The sequence below is a fragment of the Camelus dromedarius genome, chromosome 4 (genome assembly GCF_036321535.1).
Source record: "Camelus dromedarius isolate mCamDro1 chromosome 4, mCamDro1.pat, whole genome shotgun sequence".
Taxonomy (NCBI): domain Eukaryota; kingdom Metazoa; phylum Chordata; class Mammalia; order Artiodactyla; family Camelidae; genus Camelus; species Camelus dromedarius.
Window position 1 is genome coordinate 81,458,111 of NC_087439.1, and position 24,117 is coordinate 81,482,227.

General features: G+C 44.0%; 1 protein-coding gene across 3 annotated transcripts; it reads left to right on the plus strand.

Annotated features, from left to right (window-relative positions):
• The first annotated feature begins 5,048 nt into the window (after positions 1–5,048).
• On the plus strand, positions 5,049–23,546 carry PLCD4 (phospholipase C delta 4). Of its 3 annotated transcripts, XM_064485180.1 has the most exons (16): positions 5,049–5,137; positions 8,816–8,871; positions 9,006–9,164; positions 10,352–10,580; positions 11,681–11,816; positions 12,403–12,634; positions 15,426–15,627; positions 16,564–16,708; positions 17,342–17,494; positions 18,960–19,145; positions 20,549–20,705; positions 21,063–21,179; positions 21,410–21,582; positions 22,137–22,272; positions 22,626–22,775; positions 22,854–23,546. In XM_064485180.1, exons 2-16 carry the CDS (start codon positions 8,850–8,852, stop codon positions 22,958–22,960), a joined length of 2,304 nt encoding a protein of 767 aa, XP_064341250.1. In that variant the 5' UTR covers positions 5,049–5,137; positions 8,816–8,849; the 3' UTR covers positions 22,961–23,546. The 3 variants fall into 3 exon arrangements, with proteins under 3 accessions (XP_064341250.1, XP_064341248.1, XP_064341249.1); XM_064485178.1 differs by lacking the exons at positions 5,049–5,137; positions 8,816–8,871; positions 10,352–10,580 and having other exon boundaries at positions 9,107–9,164; positions 22,626–23,546; XM_064485179.1 differs by lacking the exons at positions 5,049–5,137; positions 8,816–8,871; positions 9,006–9,164; positions 10,352–10,580 and having other exon boundaries at positions 10,811–11,816; positions 22,626–23,003; positions 23,230–23,546.
• The last annotated feature ends 571 nt before the right edge of the window (positions 23,547–24,117 follow it).

The window sequence follows — 24,117 nt, forward strand, 5'->3', positions numbered from 1 at the left end:
GAAATAGGAAACCATAGAATGAAATGAGATTTTTCTTTCCTAAATGTTACAGAATTTAATTTAAAAAATATTTAATGCATTAATTTCAAAAGCAGATATAACAGGTAAATTGAACAACACAATTGACAAACTTAGCTTAATTTATATACATACAACACTGTAACTCTAAACCAACAGTATACATATTTTTAGTTGCACCAAAAGCTTTTACCAAAATTGATCATAGCTGGACTCAAGAAATTTATAATAATAATAATATAATAATAATAAAATGTTCTCTGAACCCAATGGGATTAAGCTAGGAAAAAGGAAACGGGAAAGTCCTTAAGTTTATAAAACAGGCAGTACAGTTTATAAAGTCACTGGTCACAGAAGAAATCACAAAGGAAAATTAGAAAAAATATTTAATTGAGTGGTAATGAAGACATGCCATATCAAAACCCATGGTATACAGGTAAAGCACTGCTTAAAAAGACTATATAACCTTAAATTCACATTACAAAAGAAAGGCTGAAGTGAGTGATCTATGTTTTTGTGTCAAACTGGGAAAGAATAGCAAGTTCAAAAAGTAAAAGGAAGAATGCAGGAAAAAAGGCAGGGAAGTAGAAAACAAATGTACAATAAAAATCAACGAAGGCAAAAGTCATTCCCTCAAAAACATCAGTAAAATTGATATACCCATAGCAGACTGATCAGGAAAAAAAAAAAAAAATCAACATTAGAAATGAAAAAAAGGGATGTCACTCGTCTTATAGTCACCAATCTGATAAACTTCTAGAGACTTAAAAAAAAGGAACAGATCTCAATTTACTTTTGAAGCAGTATAATTCAGCCACCAAAACCTTTTAAGGATATCAAAAAAGGAGAACCAGGGGCTAACCTCTCCCATAAATGTAAATGTAAAATTCTAAGACAAGTCAAAGCTAGCAATTATAAAAATAACCAGATGTATTTTGGGTTTACTGCAAAAATACAAGACTGATTCAGCATTTGAAAACGAATGTGATTCACCAATGTATAAGAAAAATCACAATCATCTAGGTAGATATGGGAAAGAATACTAAAATTTAATACCTGTTCATGATATAAAGAGAAAACTTTGAAAACAAGGAATAGAAGGGTATGTCCTTAATCTAATAAAAACCCTGTGGTAAACCTCTCAATGATAAAATATTGAAATCACTCTCCATGAGATTAGGAATGAGAGAAGGATGGCCACTATCCCTCCATTTATCATCATACTGAGATCCTAGCCAGTGTGATAAACCAAGAAAATATGATTATAAAGGAAAAAAAGAACAAAAAAGTGTGCTGACAACAGGATTGTGTATGCAGATTTTCCAAAAGGATGTACAAACTCTTAAGAATTAAGTGAATTTAGCAAGGTCACAGAATACAGTCAATTACAAAAAAAAATCAAATCAATTATGTTTTTCTAAATACAACAGTAAATAGTGAAATTTCAAAAATATGTTGTCTAAAAAAGCATAATCAAATAGCTCGAAATAGATACGTCAAAAGATATGCAGAAACTTAAGGTTGAAAATGAAACATTCTTGAAATTTAAGCACCAACATAGGTGTGTGATCAAATCATGAATAGTCAATTCACCTAATATTTTTCTTTGGTGTAAGTTATCTTCTATCTTGGAAGCAAAGTGAAAAATTGCTTATGTTCTCAGCTACTTGGAAATCACACTGAAAATTTTGCAATAACTTAGTTTTATTTCTTTTAAATTTTATATAAGATAACATGAGTTGAGAAACATTTTTAAGCCTGATGAAATTTCACGGATGACTTTATGATCTGGCAGTAACATAAATGAGTACATTTTGAAAATAAAGAAAAAACTGTAATATCTTAATTGTTTAAAAAAAAAAAAGACCGACATAGGTGATATATACATCCTCTCCATGAATTGGAAAATAATACCATAAGGGTGCTAATTCTCTCAAATTGATCTGCTGGTGAAATTCAATTCTAAGTAAAATTCCAGCAAGATTATTATTGTGAAAATAGACAAACTGATTCTGAAATTTGCATGAAAATGGACAGTGCCAAAATAGGCAAGGCAATCTTGAATAAGAATGAAATTGGAGTCCTTCCACATCCAGATATCCTCCTGTAACTTTAAACATTTTAGTACCACATTTTGGAGACATGACTCTTAGAAGTAGCATATACTTCTTTTTTTTTTTTTTTTTTTTTTTTTGGTAACATTTTCTGAAAGTATCGTCTCTTACTATGGAATATTACACCCTTCATATTTTTTATTCTAACTTCTATCATCTTGTTCTCTGTCTTATTTTATACCTCCATGTTCTTCTTCCCCTTGGTTTTTGTTTTTGTTTTTGTATTTGCTGGAAAGAGTGGCTATCTTTTGAAGTTATATATCCTGGCTTTTAATTCAACAGGTGATCTAATGATGATTTTTCGGATGGGATTTAATATTTTGAGTTGCTTTTTTCACCACCAAGAAGGGGGGCTTTATTTCAGAAGTTTGAGTAGTTGCTTGGATAGTCTGTGGAACAGGTCTCTGAAGCCTCAACCTGACTTCTGAAAACAGGGAAGTTTACAGCCTCTCCCCTGGGTGTCAGGGGGAGAGTCCAGGCTTGCCAGCGTGGCAGCAGAGTACAGGGCTTAGGTCTCCCTCTTTGCCAGCTGCCCCTTCATTTCAATTTAGGGCTTCTGGGCCTTTCCTGGGCATGGTTCCCAGAAAGTCCCTCTGTTGCTGCTGCCCTGATCAGGTTTCTGGCTCTGTTAATAATAGACAACAGTGGGGGAAGGGCCAGGATCATTATGGAAATAGGAACAACTAAACCAGATGTGCCAGATGGACAGTTCCTGTGCACGGGGCCCTGTCTCTGTTCCCTTCCTAGATCTAAAAAGCATCCTACAGTGAGCATGTCTTCTAAGCCACTCTTTGGAGCCATACTAACCTTGTGAAGGGCTCTAAGCACCTGTCCCCAAAATGAGAACACATGATCTGGGGAGCACTAGTGTGCTTATGAGAACACTGAAACAGAATGTTTGAGATCTGAACTGTACCAGAAAATTCAGGATGGGTGATAATACCCCTCAACACTGAGAAGGGAAAGAGGTTGGGCCACAATTAGGTGAGGCAAATAGTGACTCAGAGAGGCAAACCATACGTAATCCTAGAGTGTAGAAGAGGAGTGGGAAGGGGAAGGAGAAGCATGGAAAAATAAGGACATGACAATTTTGGAGAAGTGGAAATGGGAGAGTAAGTATGTGAGATATGGGTCTCTGTCAAGTAAAATCCGAAATAAGCCCAGTTTAAATCTTGGTGCCTCCTAATCTTTCTGTTCCCCATGAGTGTTCTCCCTCCCTCTTCTGCCTCTATTCTCTGCATTCTCCTTTTCCTTTATCAAAACCTGCTCTCAGTAGAGTACAGTAAACTCAACTCAGGTGTAAATTATAAAAGCCCATAAGGCTTCAGCAATGACCAGTTACTAAAATGTGAAACCCTTTTATTGTAAAATATAACACAAATGTAGAAAACTACATGAAGAAAATGTATAGCTTAATTAGTCATTATAAAGATCCTTGTTAGCACCCAGGAGCAGAAGCAGAACTTCGCCAGCTATTTCAGAAGCCAGCTAGGTGCTGCATCCCGTTACAACTCCTCCTTTCTCCCCAAAGTAACCATTGTCCTGACATTTATGGTAATCACTTAGGAGGATTTTATTTTAATGGGACTAAAGGTTTGTCTATAAATAATCATTAATGGTAGAATATTATGTAGTTGAGGGATGTTTGAGGGAGCCACCAGAGGCAGCCAGATCTCAGCACACTCAAAATCACACCATTTCATACAGTTAGTTCCCTCTGTACCTATGATTAAGACACACCTCACTTCTGATCCCACAGAAGTCCAAGTACAGGGCTGTGCCCTATGCCCTATGTCTTATGCCTTCAGCTTCATACTGTCATTCACTGATCCAGAAAGAGCCATACCCCACAGTCTTTCCAAGGCAGAGCAGAAGTAGATCTTAGCTCACAATGCCTAGAAGAGCGTAATGGACTGGCTGTCTCTGCTGCTGACATGTGAGTCCAGGACATTGCCTAAACTTCCCTAGCCTCAGTTTCACATTGTGAAAGAAGCAGTGGGGCCATAATAAAGCCCTTTACAATCCCCTAATCCTCTTCTAACTTGGTCCCCTTTCCTCAGTCTTGGTTTCTGTTTCTGCTGCCTATTTATACATGAGCTTGTAGGAAGCTCATTACCTTCCTTTCCCAGTTGGGTGTCTTTCCAGCCTTTTGCTCTTCTTTTTGCCTTTGATCCACATACACCATGAGGCTGCTTTGTTTCTATACATACCTTTATAAATATACATGTATGTCCTTGCACATTGGAGATGCTGAGCATATGCTTGTAGAATGAATGAACACAGATGAAGAATAAATAAATTGCTTCATACATTTATGTCTGCATTTCTTCAATAGTGAGTGCCTAATACATACATAGACACCAACCTGTCCCTCTACACTCTAATATCATTCCTCTCCTCCTTTTCATCTTCTCCCTTTCCTTTCCCAGTACCACAGAGCTAGACAGTGCCCTGCAAGGCAGGATGCAAAGACACAGAAGCAGGGCAGTGGAAACACCGTGGAAAAGAGCCAGATGAAATAAGGGCAAAGACAGCTGTACAACAGAGGGAAATCAACCAGAATGAAAAGCAGTGATTCATGAAGCACTGCAACTCAGACACTCCTTGGGTTTCATTTGAGAGCTACTGCAGGATTGGGGTCAGTGAGGGTTGGCACCAAGATGAAGGGCAGACAGGCTCCTCCTCCCTGGAGATGTGGTGCCGGTCAATCCCTCCCCTTAATCCTTTTCTACCCACCCCACCTCCACTCCTCCCTCACACTGACCAGTGTCCTGGGCCTTTAAGAGTTGGATGGGCTGAACAGAGGAGAGAGCTCACACCTCTCCCCACCCTACTCCTTCCATCTGGCTGTAACTCTGCCAGTGACAGCAGCAAACTGCAGTAGAAGAGGGGAGGAAGCCAGCGAGTGCAAGAGGAGCAAAGGAGAAAAGGAGCCGGGCCGGGCTTCCTCGTCCCACAGTGGAGAGAGTCGCAGAGCTCAGACACAGGACTGCTATTCTGCCACGGTAAGGGCCTGGAGGCTCTGACCAGCCTCTGCTCCAAGCTCTGGCCTGCCTGAGTCCCTAACTCTGCCCTCCACATGCTTAACCACCCTGACTAAATCACACCCTGGACTCCTTTGCCTGAACAATCCTGCAGGGTTCTGACCTCTTGGCTCTCTCTAGCTTAATTTTGTTTGACTTAGAGTTTTCCTGCTGGCTGAATTAATCACCTCTTTATATGGGAACCTCTTAGCAACTCAGGGCTGCCACTCAGAGGTGAGCCCCACCCTTATAAGGGAAGACAGAGAACTGGAGCAGCCATGCTTTAGCATAAATTCATTAACAGATTGTTGAGGATTATCAAATAAGGGTTGGCCAAGACCCATGGGGAGTATAGAAACCCCTGGTAATAGGGAGAATTCTAAGACTTCCTTGGAAAGAGCCAGGGTTTGAGTTCTATACCTTGTTCTTAGCCTGCCCAATGGTCCAGGGCAGTTTGTTGGGGTACCAGAGTGCTGTGCTGGGAAAAGCACTTGCTTCTAGTCCTGACTCTGACATCAACTAGCTATATGACTTTGAACCACAACTTAATGATCTGTAATAGGTTTCCCAGACTTCCTTGTGTATCAGAGGTGCTTGTTAAAAATAAATATTCCTGAGTCCCATCCTTGGAAAATCTGATCTGGTAGATTTGGAGTGGGGCTAAGGAATCTCTATTTTAAGACACTTTTCAGGGGATATTGGTATAGCCAGGAACCACTGGATTTGATGTTATAAAAGAGTCTTCAAGCTCTAACATTCTGAGGTCTGTAACCTATGATCAAAGCCATTCTGTCCTCTTTTTATGAACCAGGTCTGTGATAATCCTGCTCCAAAGCAAGAGAGTAGACAGAATGATTCTCTTCCATCCTGCCCTCAGAGAGACCTTAGATATCTTGAATTCAACTATAAGCCACTGGGACCATTGGCCACTCTACCAAAGTCCATCTCTAGGTGACATGAAGACACCTGGCAGTTGAGGACCGAATCTTGCTCGGCAGCCCTGGCCCCTTCCCACCTTATTTTGTATCTTTATTTTCTCATCTGTATTACAGAGGTAATAATCTGTACTTTTGAGGATCTCCACATACGTGTCTAGGAGTGAACAGTTAAGATCCAATCTCTTACTCTCAGTCGTTATCTTCTGCTCCTTGCCTCTTGCTCTTGCTCCCACTCCCAGATCCTTTCTCCCTCCTCTCCTAAGTGCACCTGCATCAGTTGTGACCATCCTTCCAATCCTACCTTCAAGCACCAGAGGCAACACTAAGACCTACAACACCAGGGTTCTAAGCTGCATTCTCTGGGCAGTTTGTTTAGCCAGTCTCCTAGGATACAGGGGAAAATGAGGCTGAGCAGAAGAATGTGCCACTCAGTATCTGAACCCAAGTTTTCCTCCTCCTGGACTACAGTTTCAAACTCCCCACAGAGGATGAAAAACAGAGCTATTGGGAATAAGAGGAGAAACAAGAGAGGAAGAGGTGATGGAGAGAAGAGGAGAAGGATCAGAAAAGGAGAGCAAAGGGAGGCTGACTTAAGTGAGCAAATAAGGAGGCAGAGAGCAGATCAGGAGAGAAAAGAGTAAGCTGGAGAGAAAGAAAAAGGAAGGGTCAGGCAGAAGATGGGGAAAGGAAAGAAAATGGGAAGAAAAGAAAGGCTATTAAGTGGGATATTGTGGGAACATGGAATGATGGAGGCAGAGACAAAACATTGATGCCCCTCAATGATAGCTCTCCATTAATCTGCTTCCTAGAGAAAGCCCTTTCTAAGGGCAAAGTCTTGGTGTGATCTCTGAGCTTGTCAGATGGAAACCTCAGTTCTAGTCCCAGTTCTGCCACTTAATTCATCTGACTGGCAGTTCAGCTAATCTTTCTAGTTCTCTGTCCCCTTCTCTATAAAATGAAGTCCAGCTGTAATATTCTGGTGGATCCTTGAGTTGAAATTGGCCATCTAATGGCTACATGTCACCTGCATACAAGTTTAAAATAAGGATTCAAGAATGGGAGCAGGATCAGAAGGGCATGCCAAGCCCTGAAGTTGGAAGAGTTTGACAAAAGAGGATAAAATAATTTTCTAAGGCTGATTTGAGAAGAGGGAGCTGGTGTCCCAGCACTTGGGCTCTGTTCTCAGGCTTGCCTGTTTCAGGACACTGTAGTGAGGCTCCTGGACATAAGCATAAGGGAAAGTAATTCTGTCTTCTTCCAGGGCCATGGCCCACCCATCCCAGAAGTTCAGAGGGGAGATAAGGCAGGAAGTTGGCAAGGGGGATTAGACTTCAGTCCCAGGCTAATCACATTCCACTGTAGAGTCTGAGGACCTAAGACATCTAAGAGGGATCTGTTTCTTTTCAGTCTTCACACGGCTTTTGCAAACCTCAGTTTCCAAACTGTTCATCCCACCCAGCAAAGCAGAGATGCTTTTCTGTCTTTCAGGAAGCACTCTGGCATTCTTATTCTATCCAGAGGTTTCTTTTGATCTCATCCAGGCTTACATATTGAGCTTCAACCAGCAAAATCTTTTCTTCTTAGAACTGTTGCTGGGTTCTTGCTCTCCTGAGCGCTGCCTTGAGTTATCTCTTCCGCTTAGGTTCAGACTGATTCCTAACCTTCTCCTCTCCCTCTGGGCACTTGTGCATGTCTACTCCTTTAGAAAACCTTCTCTGGGTCCTGCAGTCAGGAAAGCTGTATTTTCTATGACTTCCACATTATTCCTAAAAACTTAACATGCTGGGTGACTTTATAAGCTCTTCCTAATAATGAGAGGGCACTAAAATGCTGTGTGACCTCAAAAAAGTCACATCACATTTCTGGACTTCTGCTTTTTCATTTGTAAAATGTAGGGAGTTGAACTGCCTAATGTTTTAATGGAGCACTAACTGGTTACTTTAAGGATTCTTTGTTTTTCAGTTGTTTACCACTGTTAAAATTTTAAACTTATTGATTTAAAAAACCCACATTTCCATTCAAGTGTAGATCCTTTGCTCATACAAAAACACATAGCTTTATGTTTCATGAGCTTGGCTAGTTAGTTTCAGCATGATTTGGTCAAGAATTGAGTATATTTCTTCTAGGGGCAGAGCTAGAATCAAAGTGGCCACAAATTAAGTCTTCGTTCTTTTCAAGGCAAGTTTGCTATTAGCTACTAGGAGAACTTAACCAGGACCTAAATTATACAGCATATATTTAAAGATAGTACTTTTTTAGTAGGTAGAGAAGACTTGAAAATGCAGTTCTGAGATTATGTAATGTATCTGGTCCATTAAAACTGTGAGAATAACTGCTGTGAAAAAGAGTGTATAATAAACTTTACTGTGAGAAGGTAGAAAAGGTGGCTTATTTAGCTAAGTACAGCACTAAGTGTTGTAGAAGAGACAAAAGAAGTGCTCTGCCCTAGCCCTTCAGGAGCAGAGGCTCTGGAATCAGATATATTTGGGTTTAAATTCTGAATCCCTATGTGACTGAGGCAGGTTTCTCTGCCTCTCTTAGCTCAGAGTCACCAAATTCAAATAGAAGTAAAAAGAGCTATAAGCTATGTAGATGAAGTAGCTGACATACAGTGGAACACTAGTTTCAAGAAACACTAGTTTCCTCCTCTTCCTCCCTTGATCTGTTATTTTAAGACCATCAAGATTAACCTAAAGCCTCTTGCTCCTCCTTGCTCTTTTAGGTGACTCTGGCATCAGTTGGTAAAGCAGTGGGTGATGGCGTCCCTGCTGCAAGGCCGTGAGTACTTCTGCAGGAGAAGAGGGCTTGGGGAGACATCCTAGGGTTGGGGAGGAGGCTAGACCCCTGCTGGAGAGCTCCTGAGCCCTCTACCCTCCCCTCCAGCTACCCTGTCCCTGCTTCTCCTGGCTCAGGGCTGCCCATCAATCAAGACCTACTGCTGATGCAGAAAGGCACGATGATGCGCAAGGTGAGGTCCAAAAGCTGGAAGAAGCTAAGATACTTCAGACTTCAGGACGATGGCATGACAGTCTGGCATGCCCGGCAGGCCGGAGGCAGGGCCAAGCCCAGCTGTGAGTGATGTGGATAGCTGGGGCGGGGTGGGGGGGCACATGGGTGGATACGACCCTGAGGAGCCCAGCAGCCTGAGAGCTGGGGAAGGACCTGTGTCCTATTTGTGCTCCTGTCTGGTCCCATTTTGTCTATGTCTGAGTCTGTAAAATGGAAATTGTAACACTACTTGCCTCTTAAGTCTGTTACGAGGATCAAATTGGTTATTGCATGCAAAGGGCTTAGACGAGTCCTGGCACATAATAAGGCTTAACAAATCACAGGTTATATCCTGTTGTTAATATTATTTTAAAAGCATGATCACAGGCATCAGACTGCCTGGATTAAAGCCCTGGCTCTGCCAATTTCTAGCTTAGCGGCTCGGGACAAGTTACTTAAACTAAGTTTTAGTTTCCTTATCCATAAAATCGGGATTAAACAGGACTTGCCTAGTAGGTTACAGAGGCTCAGTAAGTTAATGTATAAAGCACCTAGCATGAGACCTAAAACCAGAATGCATTTAATAAATGTTAGTCATTATGATAAATATTTTTAAATATCATAAATGTATCATAACTGTGCATCCCATTGGCCAAACACTTTATGATCCCTCTAAAAATTCGATCACAGGACACATCTAAGAGAATCTACTTTCAAAGTTCATGATCCACACCACCCCCAGCTAAAGAAAAGGGGTGGAAGAATTTCTTTGGCTCCCTTCTAGACATCTGGAAAAAGAAAGCACTCCAGCCTGGAATGGGAGAATTGAGTTTGGGAATTCATGCTTGGGTGTAACTGCTTCCCCCCTACAAGTGTGTTACTATTTGTCAGTCCTTTTAGGACTGTGAAACCACCATGTGGACTGGCCATGGAAGGGACCATCCCTTATTTAAGATGAGGACACTGAGCACTTAAGTCATTTTGATCTGGGTCACACTGGCAGCTGGTGGCTGGAAGCCAGGTCTTGCCACTCCTAGCATAGACACCTTGCCATGCTGCCTAAGAAAACAGCAATGGCTCATGGGGAATCCTGAATCCCAGGGGTCTGCATCTCCCTGTACTAAGACTTTGGAGGTTTCAGCCTGTGGAGGCTGGGGTCTCTCCTCCTCTGGCTTCACAGAGAAGAAGGGGATACTGGTCCTTAACCTTTAGCTGCTGTAATTTGGTGGACTCTCTTCCTAAGTGTCCCCACTTGCTTCCTCTCTGCCAGTCTCAATCTCTGACGTGGACACAGTGCGTGAGGGCCATGAGTCTGAGTTGCTGCGCAACTTGGCAGAGGAGCTCCCCCTTGAGCAGGGCTTCACCATCGTCTTCCACGGCCGTCGCTCCAACCTGGACCTGGTGGCCAACAGTGTTGAGGAGGCCCAGGTCTGGATGCAGGGGCTCCGACTGTTGGTGGACTTTGTCACTAGCATGGACCAACAAGAGCGACTGGACCAGTATCGACAGGATGGAGTCAGAGCTGGGGCCAGGGATCACAGAAGGAGCCAGATGCTGCAGGGCTGGGGACAAGTGGGAGGGGGTACAGGGCCAGGGAGGCCCAAGAATCCAGATGGGGTGGGAAGGGACAGCTCAGCCCAATGTGAGGCTGAGGATACTGAGGGAGGATTGACAGCTTGCAAAGGCAAAGCCAGGCAGAGTCTGGGCAGGAATCAGGGCCCACAGGATTAGGGGAAGGGACAGTGAGAGGCAAAGGACCAAATTAGGAGTTGATCCTGAGAGCTGAACAGAGGATCCCAGTGGCATTAACTACCATAGGGATGAGAAGCAACCCCTTAGAGGTCTTAGTGGTGTCAACTCACTTCAAGTTTCCTAGATTGTATTCACCTTCTACACCAGTTCATTCATTCATTCACCATCTGTTAAGTAGAATGTATGGGGCACTAGGCCAGGCTTAAGAGGTACAAAGATTAATGAGACTCAGATATTATTTCAGTCAGTAGAGAGAATGGAATTGTGTAAATAAGCAAAGTACCATAGAAGTGTTATGTTACTTAGGTTATTTGTGGGTGTTCAAAAGAAGGAGAAATATTTAATTTTAGCTGGGAGGGTTCTGAGAAAGTTTCAGGGAGGAAGTAGCATTTGAGCTGAGCCTTGAAAATGAACAGCCCCTGAACATGAAGAGAGGAGGAGGGAAAGGCACTCCTGCCTGAGGGAACAGAATGAGTAAAGGCTCAGAGATAGGAACCTGAAGAGCAGAGAGAGGAACATCAGGAAGCAGGGAGCTGCTGAGTCTGGCTGAGGTACAGAGAGGACAGAAATGTGTTGAGAAGGCTGGGTTGGGACCAGAGCATGGAAATGAAGGAGATCTTAACATCTATGGCAAGGAATTTGGGCTTCTTTCTGTAGGAAACAGGGAGGTTCCTGCAAGCACCTGAGCCATGCAGGGACAAGATAGATTGGTGCTCTGGGGAGATTATTCTGGAAGATAATGGGGAAAATGAACTGGCATGGGGAAGAGACTGGTGGCAAAGACAGGGGAGCAGATATTGTTGGATGAATATGCACACACACACACAGTGTTTTTGCCTTGACTCAGACCTGGATGGCTGAGTGATTGGTTCCAGCGTGGAGACAAAAACCAGGATGGTCGCATGAGTTTCAGAGAGGTCCAGCGGTTACTGCACCTGATGAATGTGGAAATGGACCAAGAACATGCCTTCCAGCTTTTCCAGGTGAGTCTTCTGGAGAAGGATTAGCAGAAGCCAGCCAAGGCCGCATTCTTACTTGGCCAGAGGTCCTCTGACCCTATCAACACTCATTTGTTCATTCTCTCCTATGTGCCCTAGCACTATGCCAGGCTCAATGGGAAGAGTAGGACATGATTCTTACATTTCAGTGTTGTTGGAAAGATGACTCATAATCTTATGAAAGGTAAATAACAACATGTTATTACATCAGAGCTCAGGGACCTCTCCGTCCTTGGTCAGAATTTCCTAAGTGCCTGGTGCAGTGGAAAACTCCAACTGGCATGTGAGTAAATAGGAGGAGAGATCTTCTGATCTTTTAGCAACCTGTTGGGGCATTTAATTCTATCTAGTTGAAAATTTTCTCTAGTAGCAAATAGTATGGCTAAAATTTTGTTTGTGTTTTACTTATTGAAGTGGCTTCCTCTATGAACACTAAATCTCAGGAGTTCTGTAGGGGTTTTGTAGAAGTATGTTTGGATCTATCAATAGTATTGCCCTTAGAGGGCAAGTCAAAGCCCTAAAATTTGCTGTTAAAGGGTCTTTCCATGTTCCTCTAAACCTTCTCTTGCAGACAGCAGACGCATCCCAGTCTGGAACTCTGGAGGGAGAAGAATTTGTAAATTTCTATAAGTCATTGACTCAACGTGCTGAGGTGCAGGAGCTGTTTGAAAACTTTTCATCTGATGGGCAGAAGCTGACACTGCTGGAATTTGTGGATTTCCTCCAAGAGTGGCAGAAAGAAGGAGAACGTGCTTCTGACCTTGCTCTGGAACTCATCGACCGCCATGAGCCTTCAGATAGTGGTAAGAGGACTGGGGTGGAGAGGCACTAGACATGGGGGCTAGATGGCGGGACAATGATTAGAAAGGTCCAGAGACAAGCAGCCTTCTGCCTGACCAAAGGAAGGCTGAATCCACCCCTACTCCGGCCCCCTGCCCAATCATTTTCATCTTATTCAACACTCCTCTGGAAGGAGAGAGTCATTTTCTGCCCACATAATACATGAGTCTCCTCTGTAGTGTTAGATCTCTCAGGAGGAAGAATATTCCATAAGTCCCCTTTCCTCCACCATGCTCATGTTTCACATCCTTCTCTTTCCTGATACGAACCTTTGTCCTAAGTGGAATCAGAAAATCCTTGGTCCTCTTGCTTTTGGCCTTTTCTCCCCTAGTGCATGTATTCCTTTTCTTCTAGTTTCCTTCATGGTTTCTGTTGACTGTTTCTTTAAGTGCTGGCTCTCTGCCCTTTCCTGGGCTTTCTCCAAATTCTGCAAGTGGTTCTTGAGTCCTAAACCCCTGAACCAAGAAATTAGCCCTGGGCTGAGGGGGATGATGAGGTGACCAATCATTTAGCTTTTAACAATCACAGCTAAAATCTGCCTCCTCTGCCCTCAAACCTTTATCCTTGCCCCTTTGGTAGATACCTTTCTGCCCACCCCTACCCCTGAGTTCCCTGCAGAATGTGAGGAATTTACATTATTAATAAGAAGTGACTCACAAGGCATTTCCACATCTCTTACTTCATCTAGTCCTCACTATAGCCTTGTCAATCAAAAGCAATAACCTTTATGGGCCTTTGCTAAGTATCCCATAATGTGCTAATATCTCTACATGACTTTTGTCTTCTAATCATCCCAACAATCAGTTGAAGTGGGTTTTATTATTAAGTCAGTTGTGCAAAAGAGAAAAACTGATGTTTAGAAAAGTTAAATGACTTGCTTCAAGTCCCCAGATAATGAGAGGAGGAATTGGATTTCAAACCCAGGTCATCTGACTCTTACCAGATGCCTCTCTTGAGAATGAGGATTAGAGAGGAGATGAATCAGAGCTGGACAAGTGATCAAGTTTGTCTGGGTCTTGACCCCTACTCCGTTTCATTCATTCATTCACTCACTACTTCAGCTAATGCTCACTGAGCACGTGTAGTGTGGCAGGACTCAAGCCAGGCACCAGAGATGTAGCAGTAGGTCAGACAAGGACACTGCCCTCAAGGAACTTGAGGTCATGGAGTCAAACAGAAAGTGTTACTGATTCCAGATTCATGTGAGTGCACAGAAAAGAAAGGGGCTGTAGGGCAAGCATTTCAGAAAACTAAGTAGAAGAGCAAGTCACTGTGATGTTCTCCCTTTGCACTTGACTATTGGATACTGCACTCTGGCTGCAGAGTGTGGTATCAGTCAGGAGACAGGCGCTCAAGTCCCCACTCTGCTTCTTACTGAGTAACCATGGGCAAGTTGCTTAACCTATCAGAGACTCAATTTTTTCATTTGTAAAAAAAATTGGTGATCAAAAGAAATAATGTACATGAAATGGGTCTAGCAACTGTGGACTTAGCCTAGTGATTACAGTCAAGAAAACCCCTTTGTGCCCAACTTCTTGCTGTTCTCATCCATCCTTAGGCCTTGTCAAACCCAGAACAAGGAAGCTGGGCATGAGTGTCAAGTTGTTCTGCCTCCTCTGCAGCAATGTTACCCTCAGTGAGATTGCACAATCCAGTGGTGCAGGGCGTGGCTCTGATGCCTCACTGCCTGTGTTCAAATCCCAGCTCCTTCACTTATTATTTACGTGACCTGGGATAAGTTACCTAACCTCTCAGGGCAGGTTATATTACACCTTCCTGTCATGTTGGTGAGGGCATTAAGAGAGCTGCTGCATGCAACATCCTTGGCCCAGAGCAAGTGCTCAAGAACTGTTAGTCATCACCATTGTTATTACATGAAGCCCATGCTGAGGTGGGCGAGGGCTGTGGAAGGAGTGACAGGGCCCTGCCCTCAGGAAGAGTGTAGTCCGAGGGAATGTTGGACAACACTCCTCAAAACACTATATGGGAATTGACAATAGGAAGAAACCTTCAGGCCATAGCTGGCAGCAGCTACACAGTCCAGGGAGTAAAACACAGGTACCTTGGTCTTGTCACTAACAAGTCTTTGACTTTGATCCTCTCCGAGCTTCAGTTTCCCCAACTATGAAATTAGCCCTTTGGACTGAATACTGTTCTGTCCATTATGGTAAACATGAGCTGCATATGACTATTTAAATTTAAATTACAGTCAGCCCTCTGTATCCACAGTTTCCACATTTGTGGATACAGAGGGCCAACTGTACCATGCCATCTTATGCAAGGCACTTGAGTGTGCAGATTTTGGTATCTGCTGTGGGGAAGGGAGAGGTCTTGGAACCAATTCTCTGTGAATACTGAGAGATGACTGTAACTAAAATCAAAAATTTAAGTTCACTTCCTCAGTCACACAGCTATATTTCAAATCCTCGGTAGTTTTGTGTACTTAGAGGCTACCATATTGGACAATGCAGAATAGAATATCTCCATCATTGTAGAAAGTTCTATTGGACAGTATTGGACTACGATGATCTTAATGATTCCCCTTGTAGCTTTAACATTCCCTCAGGGTGGGGGTGATTGACCCTGGAAATGACAGACACTGGATGAGGCAAGTTTGGGATCTGGAGGCTGGGAGTGGACACCATCTGAAAGGCCAAACCCTGGAGAAGGGTGGGGTGGAGAACCGGCTGTAGGTGTGCTGGATACTTCTGCTGAGAGTTTCTCACTTTAACATTCCCCTACTCCATACCCTAGGCAAACTGCGGCATGTGCTGAGCATGGATGGCTTCCTCAGCTACCTCTGCTCGAAGGATGGAGACATCTTCAATCCGATCTGCCTCCCTATCTACCAGGATATGACTCAACCCCTGAACCACTACTACATCAACTCATCCCACAATACCTACCTAGTGGGGGACCAGTTTTGTGGCCAGAGCAGCGTGGAGGGATACATACGGTGCAGTGGCGAGGAGGGGTGAAGGGGTCCAGCTCATGAGAAGGGCACATCTTTGGGAAGTTGAGGGGTGCTGTCAGTAGATAACAGAGATTGAAAAGTTGCTGGGCAATTTGGGGCTGAGGGTCCCTGGATACCTGAGAGACTTGGAGGAGATATTGAAGACTAGTAGGAGAGTGATATTGAAACCCTATGGCTAAATGCAGCTTCTCTCTCTTTCACAGGCAATGCAATTCTCTTGGAACTAAGAGGTCCTGACAGATTTATTTTGAATAAATAAATAAATTAAATGTTAAATGGAAGGCAGTATAGCCGAAGAGTTAAAAACATAGGTTCTGGAGTCAGACTATTTGAGGTCAAATACTAGCTCCCTCACTTTGTACTCTGGACCTAAGTATTTAACCTCTATATGCCTCAGTTTCCCCATCTGAGAAATAGGGAGGCTTATAATGCCTATTCTGTCCAGGTTATTGTGAGGATTAAATGAGATAATCCATGTATCAATAGCAAATAAATGGTATCTGCTTTTATTGTGATTAATCATTGATTAGATCAAGATATCTGTGTAGTGCCAGTGGCTGATACAAAGATGAGTGGAACATGTAGTTTCTTCCCTAGGAAGTCCAGTACAGAAAACAAAATGTAAATTTACCAAGAATTTGAGTAACTCATGTGTCGTATAGTGACATACAACCAAAACACCAGAAGGCAGTAAGTGATGGCTTGCTAAGGAAAGATTGTGAGTTGGGTGGGGTGGGGTGGAGCCAAGATCAGTGTGAGCTGTAGCAATGTCCCAGTAGAAAGAGAAGGGTCCATGGAGATGTAGCTTGAAGGAGTCTTAATCGATAAGTGCCGCTGAGCACTGTTCTCTCCAAAGTGGGGAGAGATTCCCTAGGTGGAAGATCAGATCTTAACCCCTGGGGGGTTGGGTTCTTGCAGGGCCCTGAAGCGGGGGTGCCGCTGCGTGGAGGTGGATATATGGGATGGACCTAGCGGGGAACCTATTGTTTACCACGGACACACCCTGACCTCTCGCATCCCATTCAAAGATGTTGTGACTGCTATAGCACAGTATGCCTTCCAGGTAGGAGCCTCAGGATGGAAATATTGGTGAGGCAAGAGGATGTGAAGGAAGAGGGTCTCGGTCTGAGGTGGGTGGAGGGAAGCAGGGGAGGTTATGGAAAAGGCATTTATGTAAAAGATTTTAACTGTGAAGCATCAGGCAAATTATTAAGGGATTGTTATGAATAAGCGTTGGATGTGTTACTAGTAATTGTTAGTCATAGAGGTAATTGCTAGAGATTAGTAATTATTACTTCTAACAACTCTTATCACCCATCTGGGAGAGGGTGGATGAGGAAACAGACAAAGTGGTGGGTAGAGCTGGGAGACAATAGGAATCTGGAAATGAAAGCCTGAGGGTGTAACATGAACACATAACTGGGGGAATAGCCTGACTTTCCCATTCTGAGCCTGAAAACTCAAAAGGTCCTGGAAGGACCTGGGCCAGACCTGACGCAGATCTGAGACTTGGGAGCCCAATAGTGACTTCTAGATGTGGGGTAGGCCCCAGACCCAGGAAGACCCCCATGAGGCATGACATGGGGTTGGAAGATCTTGGCAATCAGGCACAGTTGAGTGAGTATTTGGGGGGCCTGGAGAAGGAAGGTTACAGGCTTCAGAACTCTGACCCTGGCATGCCTCTGCTCCCCATCAGACATCAGACTATCCAGTCATCTTGTCCCTGGAGAACCACTGTAGCTGGGAACAGCAGGAGGTCATAGCACACCATCTGACCGAGATCCTGGGGGAGCAGCTGCTGAGCACCACCTTGGATGGGCAGCTTCCCACTCAGCTGCCCTCCCCTGAGGTAGGGACCCTGCTCCCGCAGCCCAGGCTCCACTATGGCTTCCCTGTTGCCCCACTTTGGCTCCTTCCTCCATGCCCATCTTGTTCCCTTCTTCTCACCCTCAGGTGGACCATCTTGCTCTTTAATATCTTTGGAGACAACTTTAATTTAAAAAATCTAATTCAACATAGAATTCTTTATATAGTTCTCTAAATTTTAAATCATTTATTTACTTTATATTTCTTTTTCAATGGAAAATCTTAATTATTTTCCTGATAGTTCATAATTGTTGTAGGCTATACAAACAGTATAGAGAAAGGGAAATGTCCCCACCATAATCTCAACCTCTCCCACAACAGCTGCCAATAGATTTTTTTAAATGCTTATGTAAACGTGTATGTGTATATATATTCACATTTTAAAAAACATGAATGGGATCATCCTTTATATCCTTTTTATATCTCACATATATATCATGAATGTCTTTTCAAGTATCATTTTTTTCCTTTTTAGCAACTCTATGGTATTCCATTTTTTTATTGATCATAATTTATTCAACCTATAGATGGTAAAAATGAGTAAATGATAACCATTTAGGTTGTTTATAATTTTTCACACATGCAGCTTTGCCCATTTACTCTTTCTTTCAAATGGATTCCTAGAAGCAAAATTGCTGGGTTGAAAAGTTTGCATGTTGATATTTTTGGCTGTTATTGTCAAGTTGCCCTCTGGAAAAAATACCAAACTGCATTCCAACCAACAGTAACAAGAGAGCGACTACAAATAACTCTAGTAGTGAGATGATTCAATGGCAAACATGAAAAAAAGTAAAGTTTTTTTTTTAAAAAAAGGTCTATGTTTTCTTCTTTTGAATTGATATCATTTACCCAATTTTATTAGGGTTTATAATTTTTGTTGATATGTAACAATTTTTTATTTTAAAGATATTAATGCTTTGGGAAATATTTCTTGCTGTCTATTTTTCTTTTGTCTTTATAGCATCTTCTGCCTCTTAGAGGTTTTTAAGTTTTATGTAGTCAAATCTGCCAACTATTTTTATGTCTTTTAAGTTTTCATCTCATGATTTTAAAGGTTTTCCCACTTTAAGATTATTCAAAAGGATTCTCTACTTTCTTCTAATACTCTTATGTTCTTTATATTTACATGTAAATCTTTAATCTATGAGGAATTTTTATTAAATTCTATTATATTTGTTAAAACTTTATTAAATTTATTAAATTTTGTCAAATGTAAGGTGTAGGGGGTTCCCATTTATTTTTCTCTTTATGGTTAGAGATGTTGCAAGTTTGCTTAACAATAGGAAATCCCTGTTGTATGTATCAAGCAGCTTTCCTGTGGGAATTTCTGACCACTCACTCATTTCCTTTGCCTTTGAGGTGGCCCTGTGAGAGCAGTGGGAACTGCCTGATCCCCAGGTGGGTTCTGGAGCAAACAGGTAGACAGGTCCCTTCTTTTTGTCCCCTAGGAGCTTCGGGGGAAGATTCTGGTAAAGGGGAAGAAGTTAAAAACACTTGAGGAGGACTTTGAGGAAGAGGAAGAAGAGCCAGAATCTGAACTGGAAGGGGAGCAGGAGGCTGAGCTGGAGCTGGAGGCCCAGTTTGAGTCTGAGCCCCAGGAGTTGAGCCCTCGCAGTAAGGACAAAAATGAGAAGGTAAGCCAGGAGAGTGGTCTTTCTGCTCTGGCATTTGAATAGTCTGCACCACAAGCTGAGAGCTCACGTGTGAAGAGACTAGAGCCATGCAGGGTGAAGGGCCAAGGAGCAAAATGCTCCTTGCCTCCAGTGAAAGAGGCATTTAAAAATATATAACATAGCGTCTGTCTGTCTGTCTATCTATCTATCTATCTATCTATCTATCTATCTATCTATCTATCTATCTATCTATCCATAGTCATATTTAGATATATTGCAGTGGCTTTCCAACTTCTGTGGGCTGTGAAATCTTTCCTTAATGAAATCTTCTGTGGAAGATCAGTGTACAAAATTGATAAATGCAGAGCCATCCTAGTTGAAGCACCTATCTGGCTCTTTCCTGGATCCCCCAGGTGACTTCTGAGGTTTCTTTGTATTACTTCCCAGTCTCCTTAAAGGCCAGTTTGAAAACCACTGATGTGTATGTGTGTGTGTATGTGCACTTATTATTATAAGGCATTATTATACTGGGTAAGTAGGGCTTAGTAGAGTGACTGCTGTGACTTCAACTAAAGTGGGCTTAGATAGAGAAAGCTTCTTGGAAAAGGTGAGTCTGAGGAGGAGCCAGAAACAGCCAAAGAGGAGTAGCAGGAAGAGTTGAGCCAGGGGTGCCATTGGTGGGACCACCAAGATCCTGCTTTGAAGTCTGCATTTCTCTCTCTTGTGCACTTGCTTGGCTCAGCTGACTGACTCCCAGCTTATCCTGTTCTTTCTGGAGCTGTGTTGCCTAACCTGCTGCCATGCCCAGGGATGGAAATGGGAATTCAGGAGAAAAATCTTAAGATATTACTCTGGGACTCTCACATCCTTCTAAGTGTGACTTCCATGGCCATTTGCACACCTTGACATATCTGTCTGGGCTCATGTTCATTTTGACAAAAAAGTATTGTTAATTTGTTTTAAAAGATGAGAGTTAGGGAGGATGACATCTCTGTTTAATAATAATAATAATAATAATAATAATAATAATAATTATTATTATTATTATTATTATTATTATTATTATTATTATTAAAAACCTGCTTCCAAGAAAGTAACATAGAGCAGACCCTTCAAGCCCAGAGGCTGAAACCGATCCCATCAGTATATGCAGACTGCCTTTACTCCCATTCCCATCCTCAGGTTGTGATGTGCCCGCTGTTGTGTTCGCCTATGTGTTGTCAGATTGTGGCTCAGGCTCCTATTTCCAAGCCTGGGTTCCTTCTCTCTCCCAAGCAGGTGAGGCAGGAGGGAGATTACAGTGGGGAGGCAGCGGGCAGAGGCTTAGGTTGGGTGGGGAAGTTCAGATCTTGGCCATTGGCTTCTTCCCTCTCAGATTACTGAGGGTTCAATTCCATTCTCCTCTCTACTTTCTCCTTTTCCAGAAATCCAAGCCCATCTTGTGTCCATCCCTCTCTGCCCTGGTTGTCTACTTGAAGGCTGTCTCATTCTACAGCTTTGCTCATTCAAGGGAGCACTACCGCTTCTACGAAATGTCATCTTTCTCTGAAGCCAAGGCCAAGAGTCTCATCAAGGAGGCTGGTCAGGACCAAAAGGGAGGGATAGGGAAGGAAATGGGATGGGTAGGGTCAGGTCTGATGGGCAGGCAGATGAGTCTCAAGACAGAGAACGAGGGAGCTAAGGAGAGATTGGGGAGCCAAGAAACTCCTCAGAGCAGACATGGAGACAGGAGTATAGTGGGCTCAAGGCTCTAGAGGAAACAAAGCTGGGGGAGATGATCTGGCTAGAACAGAGAGGGAGGCATAGCAAAGCTTCTTAGAGCCAGCCTTAGGAGATGCTAGAGAGAGAGTGAAGTGGGTGGGAAGGGTCCTTGGGACCAGGGAAATGGGAGGATCTATTCCACCCACTTCCATCTCCCTACCCACATCCTCTTTACAGGCAATGAGTTTGTGCAGCACAACACCTGGCAGCTAAGCCGCGTGTATCCCAGTGGCCTGAGGACAGATTCATCCAACTATAACCCCCAGGAATTCTGGAATGCAGGCTGCCAGATGGGTGAGAGGGCAGTAGGAACAGGGAAGAGGGAGTGGAAGAACAAAGGGTGGGAAGTAAGACCCTGAGTGGCAGTAGGGCCAGTGAGTGCTCCAAGACTGCTAGGCTGACAAAGATGCTCTCTATGGTGTTCCCAGCAGCCCTTTTATACCCAATATGTCTGTCTCACTGCCTGAAAGAGGGGTTGGATGGCCCCAAGGTGAATCTTTTCCCTTTTCTCTTGGGGCCTTCAGTGGCTATGAATATGCAGACTGCGGGGCTTGAGATGGACCTTTGTGATGGGCTCTTCCGCCAGAATGCGGGCTGTGGCTATGTGCTGAAGCCAGACTTCCTGCGTGATGCCCAGAGCTCCTTCCACCCTGAGAAGCCCATCAGCCCTTTCAAAGCCCAGGTCCTCCTAATCAAGGTATAATGGAAATGAAACTGTTGGGAAGAAACCGAAATAATGGATAGGAGCTGGGGAGGGTGAGGGGAGAGGGAGAGGTGGTGGCTATGCCTGACAGGAGTGTAGTAGGTGAAAACTTTCTCGGGAGAGGCAGCATGGACTCTGGACCCTGTTGCCTGGGTTTAACCCCATTTACTAGTTGTGTAAAGTTGGGCAAACTCCTTAACCTTAGTCTCCTCACCTGCAAGACTCGGGTATTAATACTGCCTACCTCACAGGGCTGTTCGTCAACACAAAGTGCTTACAACAGTGCAAGTGCTATAGAAGGGTTGCTGTCATTAACATACCTACTTTCAAACCTTGTTAAATTCCTACTTGGATGCATTTTAAATTGCAGATAAGGTACTCAAAGAAAATAAATTATTCATGGAGAATTAGCTTTGCAAACCCAAAAGCTATAGTGCAAGGTCCTGTGTCTCCCTCTCCCCTCAGCCTTCCTCCTCCCCCTCGGTGTGAGAGCTGGAGGGGGGCTGGGCTGAGCAGAAACTAGTGAGGTTCCAGAGCCCTGGTTGCAGGTTATCAGTGGTCAGCAACTCCCCAAAGTGGACAAGAACAAAGAAGGGTCCATTGTGGATCCACTGGTGAGAGTGGAGATCTTTGGCGTTCGCCCAGACACAGCCCGGCAAGAGACCAGCTACGTGGAGAACAATGGTGAGACTGGGCAGTGCTGGGGGGAGGGAGAAGCACAACTTGTTTTCCTACCATCCAGCCCCCCATTAAGTACAGTCCATCACAACCTCCTGCCACCTCCATGGGACGCAGTGTGAAACAGCAGAAAGAACAAGGACTTGGACATCTCGGGTCTGAATCCTGGCCCCTCACTTACAAGCTCCAGTGACTTAGGCAAATTACTTACCCACTCTGAGTCTCAATTTCCTCACCTGTAAAATACTATGAAAATTAAGCAAGAGAACACAAGGAAAGCAACTGGGCATGGGCCTAAAGATAATAGCCAACAATGTCTGCTCCTTCATTCCCTCCCTCATTCCCCCTACTCCGCTCAGGTTTTAATCCATACTGGGGGCAGACCCTATGCTTCCGGGTCCTGGTACCTGAACTGGCCCTGCTGCGTTTTGTGGTAAAAGACTATGACTGGAAGTCCCGAAATGACTTCATTGGTCAGTACACCCTGCCCTGGAACTGCATGCAACAAGGTGAGCCCGTTCCTCCACCCCTGGCCCACACCCCAACTCTGTCTGCCTCCCTAATGCTGCCCTCCCCCCTCCTTCCAGGTTACCGCCACATACACCTGCTCTCCAAGGATGGCATCAGCCTCCACCCAGCCTCCATCTTCGTGCACATCTGCACCCAGGAAGAGCTAGAGGGGGCTGACTCTTAAGGAGGGCCCTTCATAGGACGGATGGGTGTGTTGGCTTTAGATGGTAAGAAAAACCTGGAAGGATGCTCCAGAAAGCAAACAGAGGTGATGAAAACCAAGCTTTGGGCATTCCTAGGCACAAAACTACATCTTCCCCGCTATGCAAATCTAGGACCTGATTTTTCACCCTTTTTCTCTTCCCTTTCTTCGTTTTCACAAGCCTTTGGTATCATTACTGTCTTTCCCTCTACATACCCTATACTGGAGTTCCTTCCTTCCTCTTGCTGTAGGCTCAGTACCATACCCAGATCTAGGACTACTCATTCCCACCAACTCTGGCTCAAAGGCAGATTGCAACTAGAAACCCAGAGAGGGGCTTGGGGCAGAGAAACCCAAAGAGGCACTATCTCCTCCACCCCTAACTTCCTCAAAGTCCAGAGCCAAGGGAAGGACAGATCAAGCCTCAAGTCTCCCCAAGCAAAGGCTGGGGAAGGAGACCTGAACGCAGGACTATACTGTGACTCAAGAGAACACTGCAGACCCCTCAGAGTCCCCACTGGACTGCTTCTCCTTAGCCCCACCGGTATAAATAGAGCTTCTCTCCCAATTTGGCTTGAGTATGGTCTCTCATTGTTGGGCAAGAAGGGGAGGTAGGAGGGTTGGGGGACATTTGGGTAGATAGGTGGGGTAGGGAAAAGGTGGAAAGACAGGGTTTCCAGGGGCACTCCTGCATGCACTACATAGGAAGAGTAAGGAGTATGGCTTCTAAGGGCCAGGGCAAAGGGAGGAGAGAGTCATAAGATCCCAGTCCTCCTGAAGAGTTTGCCTGGAATAATCCTGGTTTGTGTCTGGTGTCTCAGCATAATTATTAATAGTACCCTCTTCAATTTTCCGAGTGTGTCCCAGTTTGGATGATTAATTATACAGTCATTGTGAAGTCCTGACAGAATTCTAGGTTAGAGATTTACCTCCCCAACTGTCTGTATTTCACCCTGTCCTTGTGCTTTAACTATAGTGCTGCTGCTGAGCCAGTCGGAGGATGGATGTTGAATCAAAGCTGCTTCCAGGAGGAGGAAGCTTAGTGGGTGGCAATCCTCCCTCTACAGGTAGACAAAAGGGCTTGGCAATAGGGAGCAGGACAAGGGCTGAGAGAGGCTCAAGGAGAGAGGAGGCAGACC

Excerpts from the sequence above, each read along its gene's own strand:
- PLCD4 (XM_064485180.1), top strand. The coding sequence starts at position 8,850 with ATGGCGTCCCTGCTGCAAGGCC. Across the intron at positions 9,165-10,351 it reads AGGCAGGGCCAAGCCCAGCT|TCTCAATCTCTGACGTGGAC; the intron begins GTGAGTGATGTG and ends CCTCTCTGCCAG. Across the intron at positions 19,146-20,548 it reads GTAAGGACAAAAATGAGAAG|AAATCCAAGCCCATCTTGTG; the intron begins GTAAGCCAGGAG and ends CTCCTTTTCCAG.